The sequence below is a fragment of the Eutrigla gurnardus genome (assembly GCF_963514095.1).
Source record: "Eutrigla gurnardus genome assembly, chromosome: 6".
Lineage (NCBI taxonomy): Eukaryota > Metazoa > Chordata > Actinopteri > Perciformes > Triglidae > Eutrigla > Eutrigla gurnardus.
Window position 1 is genome coordinate 13121168 of NC_139920.1, and position 24893 is coordinate 13146060.

A 24893-nucleotide genomic window follows, 5' to 3' on the forward strand; every position below is an offset into this window, starting at 1 on the left:
CTGCGTTGCTGCGGTACCTTACAGGTCATTTAGTCTGTTATTGAGTCCTCAAGATGGTAATGAGGTTATATTATTAGACTACCTTTCAAATCAACTTGTTTCAAGCGACATTCTTTCTTGACATTTTTAAACTGCTTATTATGCACCATGTCATGTTTAGACCTTTGTTGCACATGATTTCTTCCCTCATTACCTGTCACTTCTACTCTGTTCATTATCACAATGAAGACAACAATGCCCCACAAACGACTGGTATGAAGAGAACTTGTATCTAGAGGATTTTTTCTGACTGTTGATAACCTTTTATTTTGTACGTTTAGGGCTGGGCATCATTTAAAACAATGACGATGCATGTACCAACACTCGTACCCTTAAATTCGACCATAAATCTGCATCCGGATACATAGCATGTTTTTGTTCTCTGCTGGACCTTCGCTGTGATTAGATCGAGCTTGAAACAGGTCTGGACCGCCGTCTTGGTCTCCAGTGAAGGCTTCTTCTTGGTGTTCTCTATTGGAGTCAGTCTGCTTGGGTTGATCACGGTTTCCATCAGATCTTCTGCTGTGATGCATTTGGACAGCGCTCTGTTCTTGGGTCTCTTTTGCACTTTGGCTGTGGACACATGTTCCAGAGGTCCGTTTCCTATTGCATCTAATATTTTTGCTCCGTGATGAACTCTAGTCCTATTATAGACGATGAAACCCAAATGAGCCTCTGATTCACGTTCAGAGTTGGACAACAGCAGCTTAGCTGTGCTTTGCTCAAAGGCACTAGACTTCCAGGGAGAGTAGTGACTCACTTTCATCCCTTTTGAATTACTCCACGCGTTTGAACTTGTGATCTCCAACCAACACCAAACTAAAACCGTGTAAACATTTGTGGAAGTCAGAGAAAAAACACCGCCGTTCTCCTGATGCGCTCGCACAATTTCGCCCCCCCCCAAACACAAATACGAGCTGCTGAAGTTAACAGACCTGCAGATGGAAGTCGTGACACAGGGCGCGAGGGGTGCAGGTGTCGGCGTCGAAGCCACCAGATGATCGGCGCCCCTCCATGACATCTTCAACCCTTCCGATTTATAACGGGCAGCAAGAAAACACGTCTCGCACATCTGAACAGCGGCGGGGGTGACATCTAATCAAATGCCAGAGGAGACGGCGGTGTCACGGCTTAGAGAAAACACGCTGATTCCCCCACCGGCTGTATTGTCACTAAACGCACTTCTCTCTATGGACTGTAAATGATTTAATTTGAACGCCAGATGTGGCGTTTAGATTCTGCTTGCGCTCGTTGAGAGAGTCGGAGGGAGGAAGAGAGAGGGAGGGAGGGAGAGAGAGAGAATGAGGAAATTACAGGAAGGAGAGAAAACAGCTTGGCAGACCGACAGCCAACAGCAGCCCGGGCACTTGACACACAGCTCTCGAATAGCGTGTGTGTGTGTGTGTGTGTGTTTGTGCGTGTGAGGGTGTTTTTTTTTCCCCACTTGTGCATCATGACAGCTGAATGAAAATCAATCTGCTTCTACATCTGCCATCTTGAGTGTCGCCGAGCGCAGATGGGCCTTCCCTGTCACACTGAGCTCGCTGGCAGCCGACCAACTCAGGTCTTTCCACCTCTTCTTTCCTCTTTTTTTTTCTAATCTCATCCTCTTCTCCCCTTCCCTCTCTCTTCCTCCTCCTCTCCTCTCCTCTCTAATCAGATGCCAGGCTCTGAAGAACAGTATTTTCCTGCGTCGACGTCTCCAAGTCACTCTGACAGCAGATGTTTGGGGCCTTTTTCCGAAGCCGCAATCTGGGCTCTAATCACCCTCATTGACGGCTCCGAGGGCCCCTGTTTGCAGCCCTGAATGTCAAATTAAAGCGTTTTTCGATAACGTTTGTAATTGGCTAAATCGTTCATAAGCCCGGAGATCACACTTTTAATCTGCAGCCTAACATGACGGATCATGAAACCCGCGACAGATCTCGCCCGTGCGTGTTTTGTGGCGCGTTTCCTTGCCCCTCCAACTCCCGTTTTTTGGTTTCTTTCCTAATGTGTTGCAGTATGTTTGATGCTTAATGATTTGCCCATCAGATTAACAAACACTAATCGTTCCCTCCGCCGCAGTTTGTCTGTGTCAGGCATCCCCACTATCCTCGCTCCTCTCTCATCTCCCGAGCACATCTCATCTCTGGCATTAACTCCATTAGCCTGGTAATTGGCTCTCAAAGCAGCAGCCACAGACTCCGAAGGCCACTTAATGTCCATCTCCTTCCCTCCCTTCTCCTCTCTGCTCCCCAGTCGATCATCTACCTTCCTCAGTAAATAGCATTAACTAGTCCCGCATAGAAATCTGAGGCCATATTAGTGTTATCCTCCCCTCTCAGCCTATTGCCAGGCTTATGAGTCCCGATCGTAGGTGATGATATGGCTAAGTGGATATTTCTTTTCTCACATCACTCCAAAATGGGGCTCCAAATAACCTCCAACTGTCACAGATGAATATGTAAATTCTGCGTATGGAGATCTCCCTCCGTTTTTTTTTTTTAAACCAAGCCAGAGAAACTAAATCTGTATGTAAAAGATGTGGAAATTCAGCTCATCATCGCAGCCTGCCTCCCTCCCTCAACGTGGCCTTCGCTTTTCATTTCCACGTAGAAGATGAAATAAAATATGAAGGCATGTCTCTCTGCTGTGGAACTTCTCTGTTGAGGTAACAGCAAATAGTTCCAGAATGTCTCGATTGCTTTTATTTTCTTTTGGGAGGCTCAGGTTGAACTGGGGTTAGAGGTCAATCTGTTTTTGGTCATTTTAACGATTTATTTCGACGAGAGCTTTAACTTGCCGTCCATTTCTTTCATGAGTAAAAGTCTAGTGCCTGTTCGGGGCACGCCGAGTGGTTGGACCCCGGAAAAGCTTGTTGCAGGGTTGTCGAGAACCGCTCACCATCCGTTTACCCGAGTAACGTGAAGAGTTTGGTTCTAACAAAAGTACATCCAGCCAAAGTGGTCTGCAGCTCTACATGAGTCATTTGGTGTAGAAGTTTGTTTGGTGGGAGATCTTCAGGATGCCTCCAATGGCTCACAAGATACATCTGAGGGATCATAGGATGATTGTTATAATATTTTATAATGCTCACGACTCATGGACTTGTGTACCTGTGACGAGGGGTCTCCATCGGCTTGTACACTTGTTTATTATCGAGTTTCACGTCGCGTTCAGCTGTATTCCTTTCAGACGCACCAGAAACCTTGGACTCCAGTCACGTGGCGGCGTCTCCGGGCAGCACGCCGCTTATTGTTCAAATTAATGACTTTCCAGCTGCATCAGGACTCCTACACTGATGGGGGTGACGGCAACATCAGGCCTGAAAGACAAACAATCCCGTCACTTATTTGCGTGTTAGACACCAAGGCTGCCGAGAAGAAACATTTCTCTTGTTGTTTACACTCTCTGATGATTCTCTAATCCTTCAGATCCCTCAGTCTCTCTTCGCCTCGATGTTTTCGCAAAGCCTCTCTATCTGTTATGTGAAACCTTGGTGTCTCATCTGAGGGATTTTAGAAGCCGAGTAATTAGTTGGGCGATAGAGGAGCTGTTGGTGTGAAATGATAGCTGCCACCGCCCTCCACCCCCACCCCAAGAGAGAGACAAATCAATCAATAACCTGCTGATTTATTTCACGTCCTTATCGTCTAATTTAATTGCTGGGTCTTTTGTATCTGTGGAGTTATGGGGGAGGCGGTGGCGGCGTTGAGGGGGAGATAAATAAGGGGAGGGTGGAGGGATGTTGCAGAGTTGAAGAAGGAAAGAAACGGCAAGTTTTTATTTTGTGTCAGGTTTTTTTTCCTCTTTTGTTTTTTTGTTTTTTTTATCCACGCATGGAGGAGTTTTGCGAGGAGGCGTTTAGAGACACAGCTCCGTTCATCAGCCTCCGCCATGTATTTACTGCTGTGATGCTGCTGCCTCCGTTGGTTCGTAACTCTAGAAGAAGCAAACACACACACACACACACACACACACACACACACACACAGCGGAGAGCAAGACAGGCAAGAGCAATCCCTCCACAAATTATCAGAAAGAAAAAAATTAATTAGCAATATAAATGCCAGGCGGAGTACATTATGTGCAATTGTCTTGCTATCTTTCCAGAAATTAGTCTTTTAAAATGAATTTGCTGTATTAATCATCTCCTGAAATATTTTTTGATCACTGAATTAATAGTTTTGCGTTGCGGGGCTGTGTGTGTGTTTTTTTAGGTTCATTGACATAGGTGATTGCCTCTTAATTATGACAGCGTCCTCCTCCTATCCGCGCCTATTAATTCCTGTGTTGTGGCGTCGCGGCAGCCCGCTGCCTGGCCCTGTATCTACTAATTACTTCTCTAATTGAATTTGCTCTCTGTTGCCAGGCTGTTTTTTTTAAGTGGCTGTTTGTTGCCGGGCCTCATTGTGTCTTTGTGTGACAGCTAGCTGCTCGCTGCCACGCCGACGGCAACAGGATGCTCTCTCTCTCTCTCTCTCTCTCTCTCGCTCACTCGCTCTCTCAGTATTCATGTCTCTCCCTCTGTATCGTCGCCTATACCTCCCAGACCTATGTAGCGTCTCCAGCATAAATGAAGGAAGGGAAATTAATTAATGAGAAACCGGTGAAACAATTACACGCCCCTCCCCGCACGCCGCCCTGCTGTCATTAGTTCAAGCCTCTCTAGGATTGTTGTGACTAAGAGCCCGCCGCTCTTCAACGGCCAATTCAAGATGGCATGTCTTTGGCAGGATGATAAATAGTACGCCGGCGAGTTATTTAGCTCCTTTTCCACTAAAACGCAGCTCATCGGGTCGCATGCCAACTATATTCTGCTTTTGAGATGAAGTTGAAGTCTTCTAATGTGTTGTTAATCTTGTTAATGTGCCATGATACCAAGTGGAATCGACAATCCTGTTCACTGCAGGACATCAAACCGAAATCAGCCTTAAAGTCTTGATTTTCGTAGAGAAAATGCTCCTAACCAACATAATCAAAATTTGGTCTTGGTCTAGACTATCTAAACTAAGACTGCATTTGAATTAAGTGGTGTTATTTTATCCCAATTGTTGAATTTTCCATTATTTTTGTATGTAAAAGTATTATTTCAGGGACTTAATGCTTATTTGCAGTGTAGATTTCTTGCATTGCTGTTTTTGTGTTCGACTCCCTCGGATTTTCGACTGATTCGACTAAATCTCAACTGCTAAATGTTGTTTCAGAGGCGTTTATAATCAGAATTAATGTCTTGGAGAAGAACAGAAATGTGCAACATAACTTTTTACGTTAACTTAAACCAAAGGGAAATCACACTGAGACGAATTGTCTGAGGGGCCGTGAATTCATTGATTGTGTATTTGGGATTTCACATTTAAAGTTGGGTATGAAGCAGGAACAGACCGCCACCATTTGATTGAGGATCCTCTGATGATAACCTTGGTTCACGCATTCACTGCTTTGATATTTCCACTGCGTCTCAGGTAGAAGCACTAAAGGTAGAGCATTCATGAGACAGTGAAGGCTGTTTCTCTTTAGTGTCCTTAGAGGACGTCTGCTGAGTTAATGAAGAGACGAGGCTTTCACAGTTATGTCAAGCTGCCATTTCAGTCAATCAGGGAAGGAACCCATGGTGTACTTTACAGACACTGTAGCATCCTTCAGATTTGACCAGTGAGTGATGCTCTGTATGGCAAACTCCGTCCTGGAACTTTTTTGTGGCCAATGTGTCCCCTGGTTCCTCCATTCCAAATGCTGCTGTGCTCCTGGATTGGAAACATCGTCTTGGGCTTGTTTTTGACCAAGCAAAGAACAATGTGAAATAGCAGTCTAGTTACCTCTGTTTTGTTCTTTACGTCATTTGAAGCGAAGTGACGGGAGATGCGTAGAAGAAATGATGTGGATCAGTCATGATGCTTCCTGAACCCGAAACCAGAAGTCTATCAGGACGATGGAACGACTCCTGGCTCGGTCGGACATACTTTACGGAGAGATGTACAGCTGTGTCCTCTGCCTCTGCTCCATACAAATACTCAAAATAAATCCAAACTTTTGGCTGCAGCAGCATCTTAAACAACATCATCGACCCATTTCAAGTCAAACCCCGTTTCTTACCTACATCCCGACTCCCAGCATCTTCTCCTCCATTATCCTCCCCTCCCTCACCCCCTCTATCCTCACCCAACCTCACCCGTTCACTTGTCTTTGTGAAAACTTTCTCTCCTCCTGTCTCTCTTGATATTGATCCCCTCTCTGCCTCTCCATCCATCCATCCATCCATCTCTCTCTGTCACACCCCTCCTCTCTTCCTCTATTGATCCCCCCCCCCTCTCTCTCTCCCTCTCTCTCTGCTTGCTCCTATCTGGCTCGTCCTTTGTCTTCTTATCGAGGTTTCAGGGTTTATTCTGGCTGCTGTTATTGACAGGCCTCTCGCTTCACGGCCAACTAATGCATCCTTAATCCCACCTTTGTTACTCTGGAATGTTCTCTCTCACACACACACACACACACACACACACACACACACACAACCATACATACGTTAAACCACTGCATGAGTGTGTAAGGTAAAAGAGGGCCACGAGGATGTTGATCCCAGCTTTCTATTTGTTGGGAAAGCCATCTATCAATCAAAAAGGCCCTGCTGTGTGTGTGTGTGTCTGTGTGTGTGTGTCTGAGCATGCACGCTGGACTTGATTGACAGGCCGAATCGAGGCTGAGGACGTTTGATAAGCTTGTATTGTCGGTCGTCCCCCCCATCCACCCCTCTCCCTCCCCACCTCCCTCCACACCTCCACCTCGATAAGAAATACATTCGACTAGAGCTGATAACGGTGTCAGGAGCAGCAAAGCCCCACTCTAAAGAGACACACACACCACGCCACGGGAGAGGTGTCTTTTTTCAAACACCTTGGCTGTAAATGATACTCTCAACAAACAGCGACGACAACAACACTCCGGAAGAAAGATTCAGATATCCTGTGTGTGTCTGCGTGTGTGTCTGTGCGTGTGTGTGTGTGTGTGTGTCTGTCTGTGTGTGTGTGTGTGTCTGTGTGTGTGTGTGAGACACGGAGGGTGTGTTTGTAGGGAGATGTGTGATAGGGCTGGAGGATATGCTATAGGCTTATTGAATTAGGTCTTAGCGATAGCACCACCGTGTGTGTTTGTGTGTGTGTGTGTACGTGTGTGTACGTGTGTGTGTTGTGAACAGCAGAGAAAGAATACAGTAATAGGCTTAGAGCGGCAGAGGCAAAGTGTCAGACTTAACAAACAACACACTGCTTTCAAAGACTGACTGACAGTTGTCTGTCTGTGTGTGTGTGTGTGTGTGTGTGTGTGTCTGTGTGTGTGAGAGAGAGCCTACATGAGTGTTGCATGAAGTGCAACAAGCCCTTCATATCCAGCACTATGTTGAACACGTGTCGTTGCACGTCTTTGTCGTGATAGTCACCAGGTTTTACAGGCAGCGTTCCTCACTGAGGTTAATGATGTCATCACCCAGCCGAGAGGGGCCTCCAACCAGGCGAGTAAAACTTTTAGTGAACTTTAGAGACATCGTAACCAAGTAAAGGAATTTCTTGGCTGTGAGCAGAACCATCATTACCAAGTTTAGAAAGGTCATCACTGTGATGAAAATCTCACCACTGAGTGGAAACATCATCGGCACAACTATGCAAATGAACAATGAGAAACTCTTTTACCATTTTTGTGTAAATTGAAAATGTATCCATTGTATTCCAGTCTGAATACTTTCCTGCACCGACGGCCTTCGGTGGCATTCTGGGGTTCAGTTGTCTTGTCCAAGGACACGTCGACATGTGCACTGGTGGAGCCTGGTATCGAACCGCCGATCTCCCGATTGGAGGACGACTCGTTCTACCTCTGCCCCCAAGTAGTGATGAGAATAGTATTTTCAAATGGAACACGGTTACTTATTGAAAACCTAAGTATTTATATTTTCATATTATACAACAGAAAACCATCTCATACACAAACAGAACATAAAGATTATCCCATAAAATGTTAATTTAAATCAAAAGATGAATTGTTGAATCTTGATAAAGTCGATGTAAACGGGATGTTGGCAACATCATGTTGGATATTCACTTCAGAAAAAAGAAATGAGGCAGAGCGCAAACAACATTTGTGCAAGTTGTCCATTACTGAGGGAACAGTGACCTGTGAAGAGATTCCAGGAATAAGGCCAGAGCACGAGGCGAGGGGACGGCGGCGGAGATAAAGGAGGGAATGGGAGGGAAAGCGAAACAGATAAAGAGAGTGAAATTACCAGAGGGCAGGAGAAAAGAGGGTTATTGTGCATGTGCATTAACATGGTGTATGATGAAGTTAGTTTTTTGTGTTGTGTGCAGTGACTAGCGGCTAAGGAGTCAGGAAAGAGAGGGGGGTGAGGAGGGAAATCAATGGCAAATTACGCGCACTCGGCTGGCCCATTGTACAGTATGGCCGCTATATCCTAAAGAAGGCACTTCCAAGATGATGCAGCCAAATGGTGGATGGACTCCAAGATCATTTTTATTGATTTTGAGGGGCGGTCAATAGAGCAGAGGGAATAGGAGGAGGAGGTGCTGTGTGTGTGTGTGTGTGTGTGTGTGTGTGTGTGTGTGTGTGTGTGTGTGTGTGTGTGTGTGTGTGTGTGTGTGTGTGTGTGTGTGTGTGTGTGTGTGGACGTTGGGATGTGTGTCACAGGGCCAACACAATACCCCCAGACCCGGGCTTTTTGTCCCTGTCCACACATTTCCAACACACACTGTCCCACTGCTTTTCATTTACATTAGTGCCTGGATGGGCGAGCGAAGGAACGAAGGGGGAGAGAGAGAGAGGGCTTTCCATTAAAGAAGTGGTCTGGCAGCAGATGCCGGCATTGTTTGGGTTCGGGAGCCCAGAAATATATTTGGTATTGGGGCTAATGTCGTCAGTGGACTCATCTAGTTTTTCCACATCAAAGCTCATAGGTGGAAAGCCGTGATGGAGATTGGACTTCCACGGTGGTCTGTGTGCGAGAAGGAGAGAGCAGGCAGGTTTTTAGGTACTTTGAAAGTACTGAAGTATTCCGTCCATTCAGAGTGTCCACATAAAGAAAAGCCAAAGTCTTCCACAAAGCTAAGTTTGTGGAGCCTTGTTGTCAGTCTCAATAAAAGGTATTTGTTGCTCTCATGTCAGACTCACTTAATGCAAAGAATAGTGGAGAAACATCCAGTTGGCAGTGGACAATATAACCTTATATAAATGACATCGTGACTACAGTCATTAAATGGTTAATGTTTGTTGTTGTTCAGGACAGGTTTCAGTGGTAAATAATAAATAATATAAGCAACTGGTTGGTGCAGTGGCTGACTGTGTGTGTGTGTGTGTGTGTGTGTGTGTGTGTGTGTGTGTGTGTGTGTGTGTGTGTGTGTGTGTGTGTGTGTGTGTGTGTGTGTGTGTGTGTGTGCGCGCCTCATGATTAACCGTGTCCGCGTGTGTGATTTTGATTCTATTAGACGGTGTGTATATCACAGAGCGACATGGCAGCACTAAATGCAGCAGATGTTAACCGTAGGAGGCTAAAACATGACAGCTTGGAGCTCTTTGGTGGAGGGCAAACACACACGCACACGTGTGCACACTCACACACACACACACACACACACACACACACACACGCACACAGAGGGAGAAGCGGGAGAGACACACTTTCTCATTCGTATGTGATGATAATCGCAGGAATGCACTCGTGAAATAATACAAGCAAACATGGCAGCAGCTCACAAGTAGGAACACGTGACACTCGGGCGCACACATACACACACACACACCGCATTTATACCACATACACGGATGTTACCACATGGAAGGAACAGGTACTCATGCTTAAGTAAAAGTAGCTGTACCAAACGTATTCAAAAGTAAATGTCTGTAAGACCACGTTTTATTTAATTATCTCATGGGAAATTATAATGCAAAAAGTTACATACTACTTACTCTCTTTGCACGTCTATTTACCATTCGGATGTTATAAAAATGTTAAGTAAAATCTAAAAAAAAAGTTGGCAAAAGCAAATGAATCATATTGCAAAGCAAATATTCTTGTGAGTGTCACAGGGTGAAATAACAGGCAGTTTTCACAGCAGGCAGCTCAGCTCTGTTCCCAGTGTGTCCTAGTAAGTCCTGACTGAGTAACAGTGAGCCGGCATGCACAATAACAAGACCCTGAACCACGTGAAGCAGCTAAATGGAATCCAGCCATCTTCCCTTTTCTATTTTCACCTGTGTTTTTCCTACTGTGGCGTGTCAGAACGCCTGCTGTGAAAAAGGCCTCGCAACTCTTACATACAACAGAATCTAATTGCTGTTTTCTACCAAAGATGTATTTATGTGATTTTAATGAATTGAAATTGCTCCACCACGTTTGCCAGCTACCCTATTTATCTTTAATGTTTGTGTTTTCTTGCTGGTGGAGGCCTTTAATGGAGGGTGGTAGTAACGCACCGATTCCACGTCTACGGTGGAAGAGAAAGCATCTCCTCCAGCGTTATTATTGAAATCACTTTTAACTGCATCTTGTCTTCCGTCTCAGTCAATCTGTGCAAACTATTTTTGCGATATGTGGAGTTTTAGCTCAAGAATGTCTGGTTTTGAATGCACACATTCCAAACACAGGTGGATGTAAACATGTTTACAGCCTCTCACTTCTTTCTGATAATTATATGTATCTCAGACAAAAAGACACAGCTTTCACACGCGGCCACAACATTATGCCTCGGAGTGAATATTCTCATTGGCTCTCCCATGTCACACTTTCTTTACCTTTCACACACGAACACACAAACACAGACTGAGTGACGCAAACAGCCTTGATTTATTTTCCCGTGGACCTCAATGCTTTTCTGCGTCCTTTATGAGCTGGTTGTGAAATTCAACAGCCGCTGTTTAAATGGGACGGAGACGAGTGTGTGTGTGTGTGTGTGTGTGTGTGTGTGTTAAGTCACGTCTTGCTCTGACCACAGAGTTTGAGGCCTTCCTGAAACACACACACACACACATTATCGGCGAGGTGCTAGGTTTCTCGGCCCGAAGATAAACACTGAACATTTATGACTTCTTCACTTTACAGCTTGTTGACTCTGTGATTCTGACGTCCTGTAAACCTGCCGGAGACACTGTAGACTGAAATAACTTGGTGTGTGTGTGTGTGTGTGTGTGTTTGTGTGTGTGTGTGTGTGTGTGTGTGTGTGTGTGTGTGTGTGTGTGAGCACATGCAGCAGGGTGTTGCAACAAAAAAAGGCAAACATTCCCACTCAATCAGTAACTTAGCCAATAGACCTCTCGAAGTTTTCCTAAAACATCACACCCTGCATTGTTCTATGAGACTAATGGGCTCCAGTGTGACCTCAGGTATCCAACACCTTTATGTAAAGGTCTGGATGGATAGTTGAAGTTATCGTCATCATGAATATTGCTTATACCTGAACAAAAATAGGGCCATTGATTGATACCATAAAACCGAAATGCAAAGATAAACATCTGAGATTTTTTAAAAAACAGCACATTGAAGTTAATTTGTTGTTTTCAATTTATTTGTAATGATATTTGTATTATTCTGTCCATGCAGAGGAATCTCTCTTCCCTTTAACTTGTTCAGTAAATTGGCTGTTAAAAAGACGGTGAAAAGGTGGAACAGGGAGCGCTCCTGAAACATTTCTATGTCTGTAAGGAATGTACGTTTCTCAAGATGATCTCCTTCTGGTCTGTGAATGTTTACAGACACGTTAACAGACAACTAAGGCTGACAGGTGACTGTGTTTAGTGCAAACACAAGGATTATGTTTTGATTTTGCTTTGCATCTGCAGTTTTCTTTTGCTTGTTGCAGTTTATGCAAAATTCCTTTGGGTGTGTGTGTGTGTGTGTGTGTGTGTGTGTGTGTTTGTGTGTGTGAGAGCGAGCCAAGGAAATGTCCTGGTTTATTACCAAAGCACTGTCATTCCCTTGCTAACCATCCAAGCCCACCTCGGAGGTCTGAACCTGACGTGATCATCCCTAGACCTGGATAAACATCAAAATCCTCTCCTCTCTCCAGTCTTTGCTAATCAGATGCCAGGCTCAGTCCCGTTGTCAGAAGACCAGCCAACATACTCTCAGTGTGGACCACTCTATCTGTGTGTGTTTCTGCCAAGCTTAAATCTTCCTGCTTCTCCTGTTGCCTTGGTGCCTTTTTACCCCGGTGACCATGGCTTATACTTTATATACCCCCCTATACACACACACACACACACACCAGTCGGCATGAACACCAATGTATGTATTTTTTTTCTACTCGCTTTTGCTTTTGTTTCAACACTTTTTTTTTTAAAGATGTGCATTTAGACTGAAAACACACATTTTCATTAATGTGGGCATGTTGCTACAACTCCTGGTCAGAATATGAAATTCAAACCAGTCCCTAAATCTACTTAAATTATTTATCAATCGTTAATAGACTGGAAATCACAACACCGTAGTATATAGTGGTGTAGGACAGGATTTTGCAAATCTGTAGGGTTATGACGGTGACAAATAATTTTGTCGATGGGATCACAGCAGTAACTGAAGCTGGGACTACGACTGGGACCATGTTGTGCAGTCTGCAACTTTGAAGCTACTTGGAAGGAAATTTAAGGGCAACACTTGAGTTCAAGTGGCTCAGTGTGTAACTGAGGGATAAGAAGTTCAGAAATGAATGTCCTCACATGTACAGCAATACAAACACGCGTGTGTGTCTGTGAAGGTATCATCTCGGCTCGGCAGCAGCTAGCTAGCAGCTAAATGACTCTCCACACTTCATTAGCGGCGATGAGGTGAGCTGCTCATCTCCTCATTGTTAGCTAGCGCTAAGCTGCAGTAATCCCAAACAAAGGGCCGGGGCCTCGCAGCGGCCTGCGTGGATTAGAGCGCTTTCTAGAAAAATCCGAGAGAGATTCATTCTCATTCAAATTGGCCAGTAAACAAAACCAGCGGTGGCCGGGAGAGAGATGAGAGAGGAGAGAGAGATGAGTGTACCATGGAGCGAGTGTGAAATATCTTGTATGTATACATGTGTCATGTAGCTGCGGTGTGTGTGTGTGTGTGTGTGTGTGTGTGTGTGTGTGTGTGTGTGTGTAGATGTTTCAGAATCAGACAGAGGTACAGAAATGCTCATAGATTTTGAATTTGAGCCTGCTGTATATTTAAATAATGAAAAGGCACATGTGCTCTAAGACAAAATTACATTTAAGTCTTTTTTTTAGTTGTTATTGCATTATTTGTCGCTGGTGTTTGAGATTTGTCTCCCGTTCCATTTGTTTGTGGATAGGTTGAAGGTCCGTAGCTGAAATGCTGCAAAGCTCTCATGAATTTGCTGACAGTGTGCAGGAATTCAACCTTATTACATGAAAGTATATTTGCAAAATTCATCAGCAACATTTTTTTCTAGAATCAATGTTCAATGTCAAGAGAAAACGTAGATGTTTGGATCTTCTTTTCTCAGTCATTCTCAACTTTTGCAGCTGGGATAGGAAACAAATCCTGTTTCATTCAGTGATCAAATTTAGCTTTCTGATTATTGTTTTCAAATGAATCAGACTCAAATACATTTTTCACAGCAGGGGTTTTGACTAAAACCAAGCAGGAAGAGGTTGAACGAGTAACGTTATAATCGTTGTCTTCCAGCAGTTATTGGAACACAGCTTTAAAAGAAGTTGTTCAATGTTTAAATCCACATCATTTTCTGATCCAGTATAACACATTTTATTTTTCAATGTTGTGAGCTCCACAGCCAAACATACAGTCACTTCTATTGTATTCGGGTCACGGCACACATCTCACCCGGACGTCTCCAAACCTGGGAAAATATACTACCATTCATTCATGTATCCTTACCTGCACCGATTAAAGCAGCTGTGTGCTGTACGTTGGTGTATGTGTCCACGTGGTCACACGCCTGTCAGATCACTGGCTTCTTCCTATCGCGTGACAGACGGCTGTACACTGGATTAAGATGGGTTTTTTTCCATGTTCTGCTCTCTTCAGTTCTCAGGCTCTGCAGAAACATATTTTAAAAGTCACTCAAATGATGAGAGTTGTCCTTTCAGACGGTCGGCTAATCTGACTTGATCATTAATAACCATCAATCAGCTCAGCGAGTAAGTTATGGTCACGTAGACTTCTTCATCTGACTGATCTGATGTTTCGATTAGAGGTTTTTGGCTTTAATTCGCCACTGAAACTCCACCAAACGCTCAAATGGCATATTGGCCATCAATCAACTTTTCTGATGCTCGTCAATTTCATAAATAATCTCTTATCATTGGTTTTGGTCATTACCAGCTGATGGAGTTGGCTATTATATAAATCATCATTTTAATATGATGTCAGAGGAACATTTAGCTGATCTGATGAGCAGGCTTGCCGTGGTTTCATCCAGACCACTCCAATATCATGATGATGATCATCGTTTGTAAAGTCATCAGTCAACGATTATGGCTTGGCTGTCATGAAATGGTCCTTAAATGGTGCAAAGTTAGCCGGTAATCAAGTATTTAAACTCTATAAATACTATCCATCCACCTAAAACGTCATTTTCATCCTCATAATCTAAATCTGTAGTCTCATCCATCTCATCCATCCTGAGGTATTTCATATGTATTTATGATTTGTGATCTTTAATTGGCATTTTTGGTTTTATTATTACGGTATATCTGAATTCTGTATGAAGAAAACGCTACACCCATATTTTCTTGTTAGTTGTTTTCAGTGTATTTTCTGGATGAAATGTGCCGTTAAATGTTTCTGGTTATTGCAAGACGGAGTTTTTAATCACTCTTGTGTTACTTTGATGCATCTCGCCCAACAAGCCTTCCTCAGATTAAAGAATACAGATTGTAGAGAGAGCTTTTGAGCTTTTGCTATCCGCTATCATGCTACTGTTCAGCTGCAGCTGTATATGAAGTAGCTGTGATTTTAGTGTGATTTATTTACAGAGGTGCTGTCATAGCTGTGGATCACAAAGTCAGTAGGATTCATCCTGTGGAAACCATGAATATCGATGTTAAGAGCCACGCAACTTCTGTATCACTGCCGTATCTGAGAAGCATGGTAACAATCTCTATCTGCTGCATGTAAACCTGTGCTGTGTTCTTCATTAATGAGATGCTGGTAAAGAGTTGTCCTGTAAATATCTGACAGCTGCTGTGTCTGCGTGTCTTTGGTTCCTGAACAAACCGCTGCAGGAGTGTCCGGCCGCCTCCCTTCTGGTGGTCAGCAGTTTTACTATCTTTGAAGCTCTAATCCTCAAGCTCACAGTGTCCGTCCTGCACCTCTCAGAGTCGCCATTCTACAGCAGATAAAGTTTTAAAAATGCTGTTTACATACAGAAATATTATGTCCAGACTAGCATTTTCACGACTTCTTTGAGAAGTTGTCCTTCCACGTCCAAAGCTGGCGTTACATCATCTGGAAGCGTAACGAAGTCACAACCTGCTTACTGTTTCCTTAAAGCCACATTAACATATTTTACTGTTGTCGGACAAGTAAACGAACATGAAACAGGAATTTGATGGCCTTGTCTGTCTGCTGGCTTATACGGCCATTTATCCTATTTCAAATAAGACATGAGACCAGATGAATGCATTCAGTCCCGTCCAGTTTTGTTTGAACAAAAGATCTGTTATAGTCTGGAAACAACCGTTTTGAACAAAGTTGGAGTACCTTGAACATTATTTCATCAAGGTTTAAAACTTGAGTATTAAATGAATATTATTGTTGTGATGTGGACATGTTCCTGTATTTTTATTTATGCAGTAGCTTTTAGTGGAAGTGAATTTGTCCGTGGGGCAACGCCAGAATAATGATGAATGTATCTTATACACATACTCTAAATGACTAGTGGTTATTTTTGAAGAAGAAAATAATGGTTCTAAAGCATTTAATAGCCCATATCTGCTGAAACCTTGTGGGTGAGGGTGATCCAGACTTGAACCCAGGAGTGAACATAACATATGTTGTGAACCCAACCATCATCCCAGCATTAGCCTTAAACTATTATTATTAACTATTTCTAAGGGCAACTATAACATTATAAAAGGATGTGTGGTAATGTTTGTGCGTGGGACATGATTCACAGTTGGTCGGCCACTCCCTCAGTGCCCCCCCCCCCCCCCTCACTGATTACTTCACACACACACAAATGCAACACTATGCACAAAGGGAGCCCACTGTGGATTTCCCATCAGGCCAAGGTGCGAGAAAACGCACAAAACAGATGCAGCAAATGTGTCCGCTCTCATGCATATGGAAATGATAACGCGTGTGTGTGTGTGTGTGTGTGTGTGTGTGTGTGTGTGTGTGTGTGTGTGTGCACATGTCAATAGACAGATTTAATGTAAAAGTCTGAGCATTCAGTGATGATGCTGGTGTTTCTAAAGGCTCTCATGGTGCCACCGGACTGATGCTTTCCCATTGGGTCTCTGTGGATGGGTTTATAATTAAATACGCTCCAGTCTGTGATTTAGACTATACCACACAGATGATCAGATATATATATATAGAGCCAAAGACACATTTCTGCTAGGCCTTCTCTCTCTCCCTCCCTCTCTCTCTCTCTCTCCCTCTCTCTTTCTCTCCCCCCCTCTCTCTCTCTCTCTCTCTCTCTCTCTCTCTGCCTCTGTTTGCATCCGAGTCTTTAAATCTGCCGCTGATTCTGCTGCTTTCCCTCTCCTCTCCTTCCCTCAGCCTGTCTAACGGACTCTGGTCTTTGCTGTGGTGTGTCTCCAGACTGCACCTTCACAGATCCCCCGTCAGCGCGGATGGATGTTGTTTGATGTAGATGATTCCCTCATAAGCTCAGTGATGTGTGGGCATTATGTTGCATATAAACACACACACACAGGGTCTCTGGCATGTTCTGTTGTGTTCGTTCAGCCAGCACGGCTGGTGCTGTTGAAAACGACATTCAAGAAATCTTAATGCATCACTTAGTCTGTGTGTAAGTGGATTTTAAACACAGATGTGAAAGGGTTTGTGCTCTTAAACTCAGAAGTAAAACTTTCGATATGACAGGAAGATAAATTGCCGGCACACTAACCAAAACATGTCAATTGTGGTGTGATTGAAACTTTAACCTTTTTGCCACATTTTGGATAAAATTCTTAATATATGAACTGAAGAAAGATCAGCAAACAATCCCAAATACACGTCACAGATTTTTTTTTTAGCGCAATGCCGCATGTTGTAATGCAAGGCCTTGTACTTGCTCCACCGTGTGTGTGTGTGTGTGTGTGTGTGTGTGTGTGTGTGTGTGTGTGTGTGTGTGTGTGTGTGTGTGTGTGAGTGAGCGTCGATACATGTGATGCATTGAAATAGGATTCTTTCTCACCTCTCCTGTCCTCCATCCCCCCCCCTTCATCCCCTCTCTGCCCTTCTCTCCTTCCCTCCATTCATCCCTCTCTCTCATCCTCACCCCTCGTCCCCTCATCTCGTGCCCCTATCTTCTCCCGCTGCACCCCGCCCGCCCACCCAACACCTCTGTGATAGACAGGGTGTCCTCTCCTTGTAACGATCAGTGACATTCCAATATGTTTGGCTTGGGATCATCCCCCCGTGTGTCCATTGTGCTTTCTGTTAAACGCTTTATTGATTAGCCGTGAGTTAATTACAAATTACATCAACCGTGGGCAGAGAGGTGGCTTACATGGCTGCAGGATCCATCCTGCAAAACCTAATACATGCTGACTGCACACGCCTGCAGGTGTGCATCTCAGCAGCAGGTTACATTCGGCTACCTGACCCCCCCCCCCCCCCCCCCATTAACATCCATGCATTTATGACATTTCACAGTGCCTTATCAACGCTTTAAGGGCATGCAATATATTCCGGGCCATTGTAGTGAAAAGGGTAGCATTAGAAACAGGAGGTTTGTGCAAGACACCGATGGTATGCACCCTGAATACTTAATTCTATCGAGCAAAACTTGACTCACCCAATGCAAAATTATGAGACTGTGCCAAATCCACAGAAGACCTTTGGAGGCTAATGTATTCTGGATTTAAGTTCCATTGTAAAATCCATAACACGCCTGCACCTGACCTGCTCTGCTACACCCCCCTCCCCCCCCCCCACACACACACACAAAAAAGAAAAACAACCTCTCACCTCTGACTTTTGCAAAAAAAAAAAAGTTAGGAAATGCAAATTAATAACAAGAATACTAATCAGAATAGTCTTAATAATAATGATTTTGCAACCTGCAACATCATGCATCTTCTTTTCTTTCTTTTTTAGCCTCTTTCCTTTTCATTCCGTGTCAGTTTCTTTTTGACATTGCCATGTACTTTGTGCAAAAGGAAAAAGGAGCGAAAAAAAATCTTTATCAAATCCCCATTCTGAGGCTTTCAATAAGGCAGGCCATTACCTCACTGGCGCTTTTGTTCGGCCTATACAAGAGAGAACAAAATGGTTATTCAGGAGGACGCTTTAGATTTTTATTGTGGGCTCGCTATTCACAAAGAGCACCGTTATTGTATTAAAAAGAACCATCTGTGGCAGAAACAATGGCTTCAAATTATCTGTGAATACCCACTGAACAAAATATAAAGCTTTTTCCTGCTCATTATGTGGGCTAAGCTAGGGGGTGGAAGATAGGAGAGGAGAGGCATAGACTTTGCTATAACTGACTTTTGTTGTTCTTGCTTGCATTCTTCTCCTTTTTAAATCGGCCCCCTTTTCACATTGTGTGTCGCCATAAACGGCTTTTCTTGTTGCAGGGCGAGCGGAAAGAAGACAGCGGAGCTCCAGACAGGCAGCGGGGCTCCGCGAGGCTGCGCGCCGGACAGAGCGAGCCGGCCGTCGGATGGAAACCGCGTGGACTACCGGGGATTGTGGGGGGACTCGCGGAGGGTGCCGGTCGGGCGGTTTTTTCGCGGCCGCCGTCGGGAGCTCTGTCCCGGACGAGTTGAAGCTTCCTCCGCGGGTGCAGCGGGAGGGAGACACGGAGGAGTTTGAACGAAAATGGCATCTTGTTTCATTTGTGCCAATCAAGACGAGAGGAAGACAACTCCCAAACTGGCAGTAAGTTGGAGTGCGGCGGAGAGGAGAAGCCGTGTGTGTGTGTGTGTGCGTGTGTGTATCGGTGTGTAGCGTGTGTGTGTTTGTGTGTGTGTGTGTTTGTGTGAGAGTCGGTGTGTGTGTGTGCGTAAAACACGCAGTGTTGTGGAATGACATGGCACCGCATGGCATCGTGATCTTGACTGCCTGAGTTGCTGTTTGCCGCTTTGGTTTTCAACGTACACAGAGATCATCTGAGCTCACCGGTCTTCCCTTAACGGAGCCTCATTTAATTATGTATATTCTCATATTTCAGTATTTATTTTTAAATAACACAAGGGTTTAATAACAATTCGAGCACGACGCCCCGTCTGACTTTTAGTTACATTTTTTAATTATTGCTACATTTATACGCTTTGAAAAGAATATAATAATATTTTATTTAATTCTTCCGAATATCACATTTTAAATGTATTCTCACTTTATATTTCACTATATATGCTCGCTTCATATCCGGATTTATTATAACTTAATGTGTCGATCGAGCGTGTCAAATATACAACCTGCAAGATGTTTATGCTTTATTGTATAATCCGTTACATTTTTAGTTAATCTTCGCCGTGAATAACATAAATGTGTGCGTGAATTTCTTTCGGGAAGACAGTTGTAACATTAAAACAAACCACTGGTGTCATTTTTAAAGGCATATCTTTATATAAGTTTTACACAATTATTTCCAAGTAGGATTAATGTTCCCATAAAGTGTTTGATCTTGGCTGCGTCTCCAGCTGCTGGTACGGCCCCTAGTGGCAAGAGTTTATTTCCCTTTCACCTGAAATCTGTCTCTGTCATTGCCCCACAGGCTAAAACAATATCAGGGTTTTTTTCTCCCGTTGACAGAATTAATATTTTTTTAATAGATTTTGTCATGTGTATGTTTTACATGCATCTTATTTGCATGAACTGACATGTACCAGCATCACAGCCATCATGCTCCTAAATTGTATTTTGGATGTAGTTATACTTCTTGAGGCATCCTTCATGCGCGGCTGTTGCTAGAATATTTTTATTTTGTTATATTTGTTATATGTTTGCTCTATTTTCTGGCTTGTTTTTCGTTGAACCCGTCACCTAAATGTGTGCAACCACAAAACAGTATTTTGATATTTCACAGCGCGCTGTTTGCTGTATCCACCGTTCCGACCCGGTGTGTAGCAGGGGGACTTACAAGTGGTCCGAGGGAGCCGCCCCGCTAGTTTCTCCTGGTTTTTGTCAAACAACGGCTTTAATTCCGGATGATTGTGGATGCAGGGCCATTCCCGGCTGGATGGGGCCTGCTTTCAGGGAGCTGCAGGGCCCCGCTGTTCCTTTATTATCATAAGCAGATTAGAGGTAGCGGGGAACACACTCAGATGCAGATAGCAGCCGAGCGGCCCATTTCAACCTTGCATTATAATGGGCCGAGCTGCATGTGTCGCCTCTCGCAGCCTATTAAGCGCAAGATGAATCTTATGTAAGGTTGCCGGGGCCGGCATAATGAGAGCACGGGGGCGCCGCTCCTCCATTTATTATCAAATGACTAAAACAAAATAATAAGGCTTGATCTATTCACTTTCAATTATGATTTAATCTAGACACACGCATTTAAATTAAATTATTCCAGGTGTGTGTACTTTATCCATTTGCGGATTCAGACTGGCTGTGGTTGTCAGTTATTTATTTTGCGTTGTTGGATGATGGATATATTTTTAAACGTATATGTTAAAGTATTTCCTGTGTATTTAGCTGAACTTCTAAAAAAAAAATTAAAAAAAAAATAGTCATCCTCTATTCCCTCTCTCTACTTTGAGGGAAAAAACTGCCCGGGCTTTTTTTCTTTTTTTTTCTGGAGGTGCTTGTAGTTCCCTCTCTGTCCAGTAGGCGGCACTGGTGTCACGCAGCAGGACGCCTCGTCTTTAGATGGAGATCCAGGGAAAGAAGCAAAGCGAGTGGCACCAACTCTTCCACCTCAAAACAAAACAGAAACTTTAGCGGGTTTTTTTTTTTTTTTTTTTTTTTGGACATTTCAACTATGAGTGAATAATTCCGCGTTAAACGCGACGGAGCCGGATTGATGTGATAATCTCGGTGGTCGGTTTGATCCAGGACCAAGTGAAAGCAGGTGGAGGCTGCCCCCCCCCCCCCCCCCATTCGCGCTAATTGGCTGACACGCTTGTTCGGTCTTATATGAATGAGCTGCGCCTTTTGTTCAAAACACACTTTATCTTAAAATATTCCTCACCTTTATTTCTCCTCCCCTCGTGTCCCCGGTAGGCCGGATGGTCACACACACACACACACACACCACCGCCCCCACCAAAGCCCCAACAACAACAGCAGCACTGTAGCGGTGGAAGTGGAGTGGAGTTGGGTCTTTGTCCGGACAGATGTAGCGACAACATCCCAAACAAAAACCGCTTATTTGTGCTGAGATGAGCCCGTCTGCCTTCTGTGTGTTGGCATTCAACTTCACTAAACAAAAGGTCTAGGGAGGGGGGGGGACATCTTGGATTACCTTTCCTCTTTTCAACGCTTAAACCCAGTCGTGGCTCCCCCCTCTCTCTCCCACACACACACACACACACACACATGCAATGCTTTGAGTTAACTAACAAAGTTTATTTAAGTGTTGTTATGTTATTGGGGCCGTAAGTGGGGGCATTAGTGACTTTGTGATTCCGAACAAGAGCGGTGTCACGGGCCGGTACTTAATGTCAGAACAATGGCGCTGGAGATGAGATGAGAGTTCATTTCACACCTTTTAAAACATGTATTTCACAACATGTCAGCATTTGGACTTCTGATGTGTTGTTAGAATTTAGTTTGAATGATTAATAAAGAAAAACATTTATTTTATTTTTTTTTGTAGAAATTCTCAGACATATTTTTTATTTTTATTATAATTTATGAGTAAAGTTTTGTTTGAATTTACTTCTAAAGTCGACACTTTAATTCCAAACTAGGCAGCAAGCTTCTCTGCCCTGTGTAACATTAGAAAGTGTTCATGGAGAGGCTCCGTGTATATATACCTCCTTAAACCGGAGATAGTAAATATGTACTTTATATTGGCTCATATGGGCAGGTCTCAGTGTGCGTGCGTGTCGGGGGCAGAGCACACCCCGCCCATTTATGCTAATTAACCCCCCCTCCCTCCATTGGTGTGTCAGGGGAGCGGGCCGTCTCTGATTGGCCAGGTCGAAGCCATTTATTCGCTGACAGCCCCGTCACATGAATGGTTGTCTATTAACTTGTTCAAAAAGTATCTGGAGTTGTCAAGGCTCGGGCGGACACGCAGGCGGAAAAGTGCAGTTTGTTGATGCTTTTTCGGAGAAGCGACGGGAGAAGTTTTGTGGACACAACATAGCCGGGACCTATTGGGAGAAGGCTCTTTGTCACCCACACACACACACACACATACACACACACACACGCTCTGAAACACACTCACCCAGAGGGAGAGGGAGAGAGAGTGTGTGGAGACGCGGCTTGTTGTTTTTGTCCAGAGAAAAAGTTGCGGAGAGAAACCGACAGGTAACTTTCTCCCGCCGCCGCCGCCGCCGCCGCTGCTCACCGCGCTGCCTCCGGCTTCTGGAGTTTGTCTCTGTGTTTTTTTTTTCTTTTTCTGTTTCGGCCTCCGTTCGGGAAGCTCCGACCGAAACGCTGTTCCTGATGTATAACATGATGGAGACTGAACTGAAGCCCCCGGCTCCCCAGACCAACACGGGGGGCTCGGGCAACACCAACACGTCCGGCACCGGCCCCAACCAGAAGAACAGTCCGGAGCGGGTCAAGAGACCCATGAACGCGTTCATGGTGTGGTCCCGGGGCCAGAGGAGGAAGATGGCGCAGGAGAACCCCAAGATGCACAACTCGGAGATAAGCAAGAGGCTGGGCGCGGAGTGGAAACTTCTGTCGGAGAGCGAGAAGAGACCTTTCATCGACGAAGCCAAGAGGCTGCGGGCCCTGCACATGAAGGAGCATCCGGATTACAAATACCGGCCCCGGCGGAAAACCAAGACCCTCATGAAGAAGGACAAGTACACCTTGCCCGGCGGGCTGCTGGCTCCGGGAGGGAACGGGATGGGAGCCGGCGTGGGCGTGGGGGCCGGCCTGAGCGGCGGGGTGAACCAGCGGATGGACAGCTACGCGGCGCACATGAACGGCTGGACCAACGGCGGCTACGGCATGATGCAGGACCAGCTGAGCTACCAGCACCCGGGTCTGAACGCGCACAACACGAGCCAGATGCAGTCCATGCACCGCTACGACATGAGCGCCCTCCAGTACAACACCATGGCCGGCTCCCAGAGCTACATGAACGGCTCCCCGACTTACTCCATGTCCTATTCCCAGCAAAGCACGCCGGGGATGACCGCCCTGGGCTCCATGGGGCCCTCCTCGGTGGTGAAGTCCGAGTCCAGCAGCTCCAGCCCGCCCGTCGTCACCTCGTCCTCCCACCGGGCCGGCCCGGGCTGCCAAAGCGGAGACCTGAGGGACATGATCAGCATGTACCTGCCCGGGGCGGAGGTCAGCGAGCAGAGCGCCCAGACCAGGCTACACATGTCCGGCCACTACCAGAGCGCCGTGCCCGGGACGACGATCAACGGCACGCTGCCGCTGACGCACATGTAAGAGACACAACGCAGAGAGAGAGAGAGCGAGAGAGAGAGAGAAAAAAATGAACTTTTATAAGAGAAACTGTGGACTATTAACGTTGGACTATTTTTGTACAGAAAAATTTCGGGGTGGGAAAAGTTGTATAAAGTCTCCAGGAAAAGGACACACGACTCTTTTTCTTTTTTTCTCCTTTCATTTTATTGTAAGGAAGCTCTAGAGGAACGGTAGGAGATCCCCTCTTCACTGGTGGAGGAAGTTTGGAAGACTAGAAAGTGGGAGTCGCAATCAAATGTTTTATTATTGCAATCACCTTTTTGTACAGTATTTATCAAAGAAACACTACAATCAGATGAAATTGTTTGTTAAACTGCAAGAGGTTGCATTTTCCTTTTCTTTTTTTTTCATATATATATATATAAATATATATATATATATATCTATAAAGCAACGCCAGTTCTGCAGAAAATATTAAAAGTGAAGATGTCAGAACTGAAATTATATGGGAGCGATCAGTTATGCTCCTTTATTACTGCAAATATTGGAAAGAAAAGGGACATAAAAAACGAAGCAGGTAAAACAGTTTCATTTTCCATTTGAGGTCAATTTTACTAAACAGTTTATTTCTTTGAAAAAAAAACATGACACTTTTTTTCTCCTCTCATACAGCTTAAATATAGGTTGTTAATTTATATTTCCGTCTCCCACTTTTCATCTGTTAGAGGTATGACGCTTGTGCTCTTTATTTTCTAATTGATTTGTACAATTTCTGTATATTTACTGTGATATTTTAAGTTTTTATTTCAAGAAAAAATTCATTGCCGTAGTTGTATTTTAAAAATTGTGGCCTGTACGCAGAAGCCAACCACTCCATGTATATATATACCGGAACTAATACCATCCTTATAACAGTTACGATTTCAGCTGAGTATATTTTTTTTCAATATGCAGTTTGAAATGAATAAATTTTGGAAATTTGGATACTTGATATTGTTTGAGTTTTGATTTTATTTCTCTGTCATTTTATGTGTGCAGGTTAAAACAAATTGTCACCTGTCTGTGGTATTTTTATTTCTGTTCTCCTTTCCTGATGTTAATTGTTTACTGTAATTGTAACGCTGACTTTTAACATCTTTTATGAATATAAATATTATACTTCAGCTAACAAAGCTAACCGTTTTTG

The 24893-nt window shown here is 44.4% G+C and overlaps 2 protein-coding genes across 4 annotated transcripts in view; both read left to right on the forward strand.

Annotated features, from left to right (window-relative positions):
• Positions 1-24893, forward strand: part of LOC311014857 (uncharacterized protein) — a 68822-nt gene that overhangs the window by 8405 nt on the left and 35524 nt on the right. For all 3 annotated transcript variants that reach the window (XR_014597304.1, XM_084011725.1, XM_084011726.1), the window contains exon 2: positions 18778-19081. Coding sequence is in view for 2 of the 3 variants with exons in the window: in XM_084011725.1 (XP_083867851.1) it covers positions 18778-19081 (304 nt within the window). In the remaining variant the exon portion in view is untranslated. The remainder of the gene's footprint in view (positions 1-18777; positions 19082-24893) is intronic.
• sox2 (SRY-box transcription factor 2) lies at positions 22313-24698 on the forward strand. The gene has a single exon (XM_084011723.1). It carries the CDS (start codon positions 22325-22327, stop codon positions 23726-23728), a length of 1404 nt encoding a protein of 467 aa, XP_083867849.1. The 5' UTR covers positions 22313-22324; the 3' UTR covers positions 23729-24698.

What these genes read in the sequence shown, in the direction of transcription:
- sox2 (XM_084011723.1), top strand. Translation starts at nt 22,325, where the DNA reads ATGAATGGTTGTCTATTAACTTGTTCAAAAAGTATCTGGAGTTGTCAA.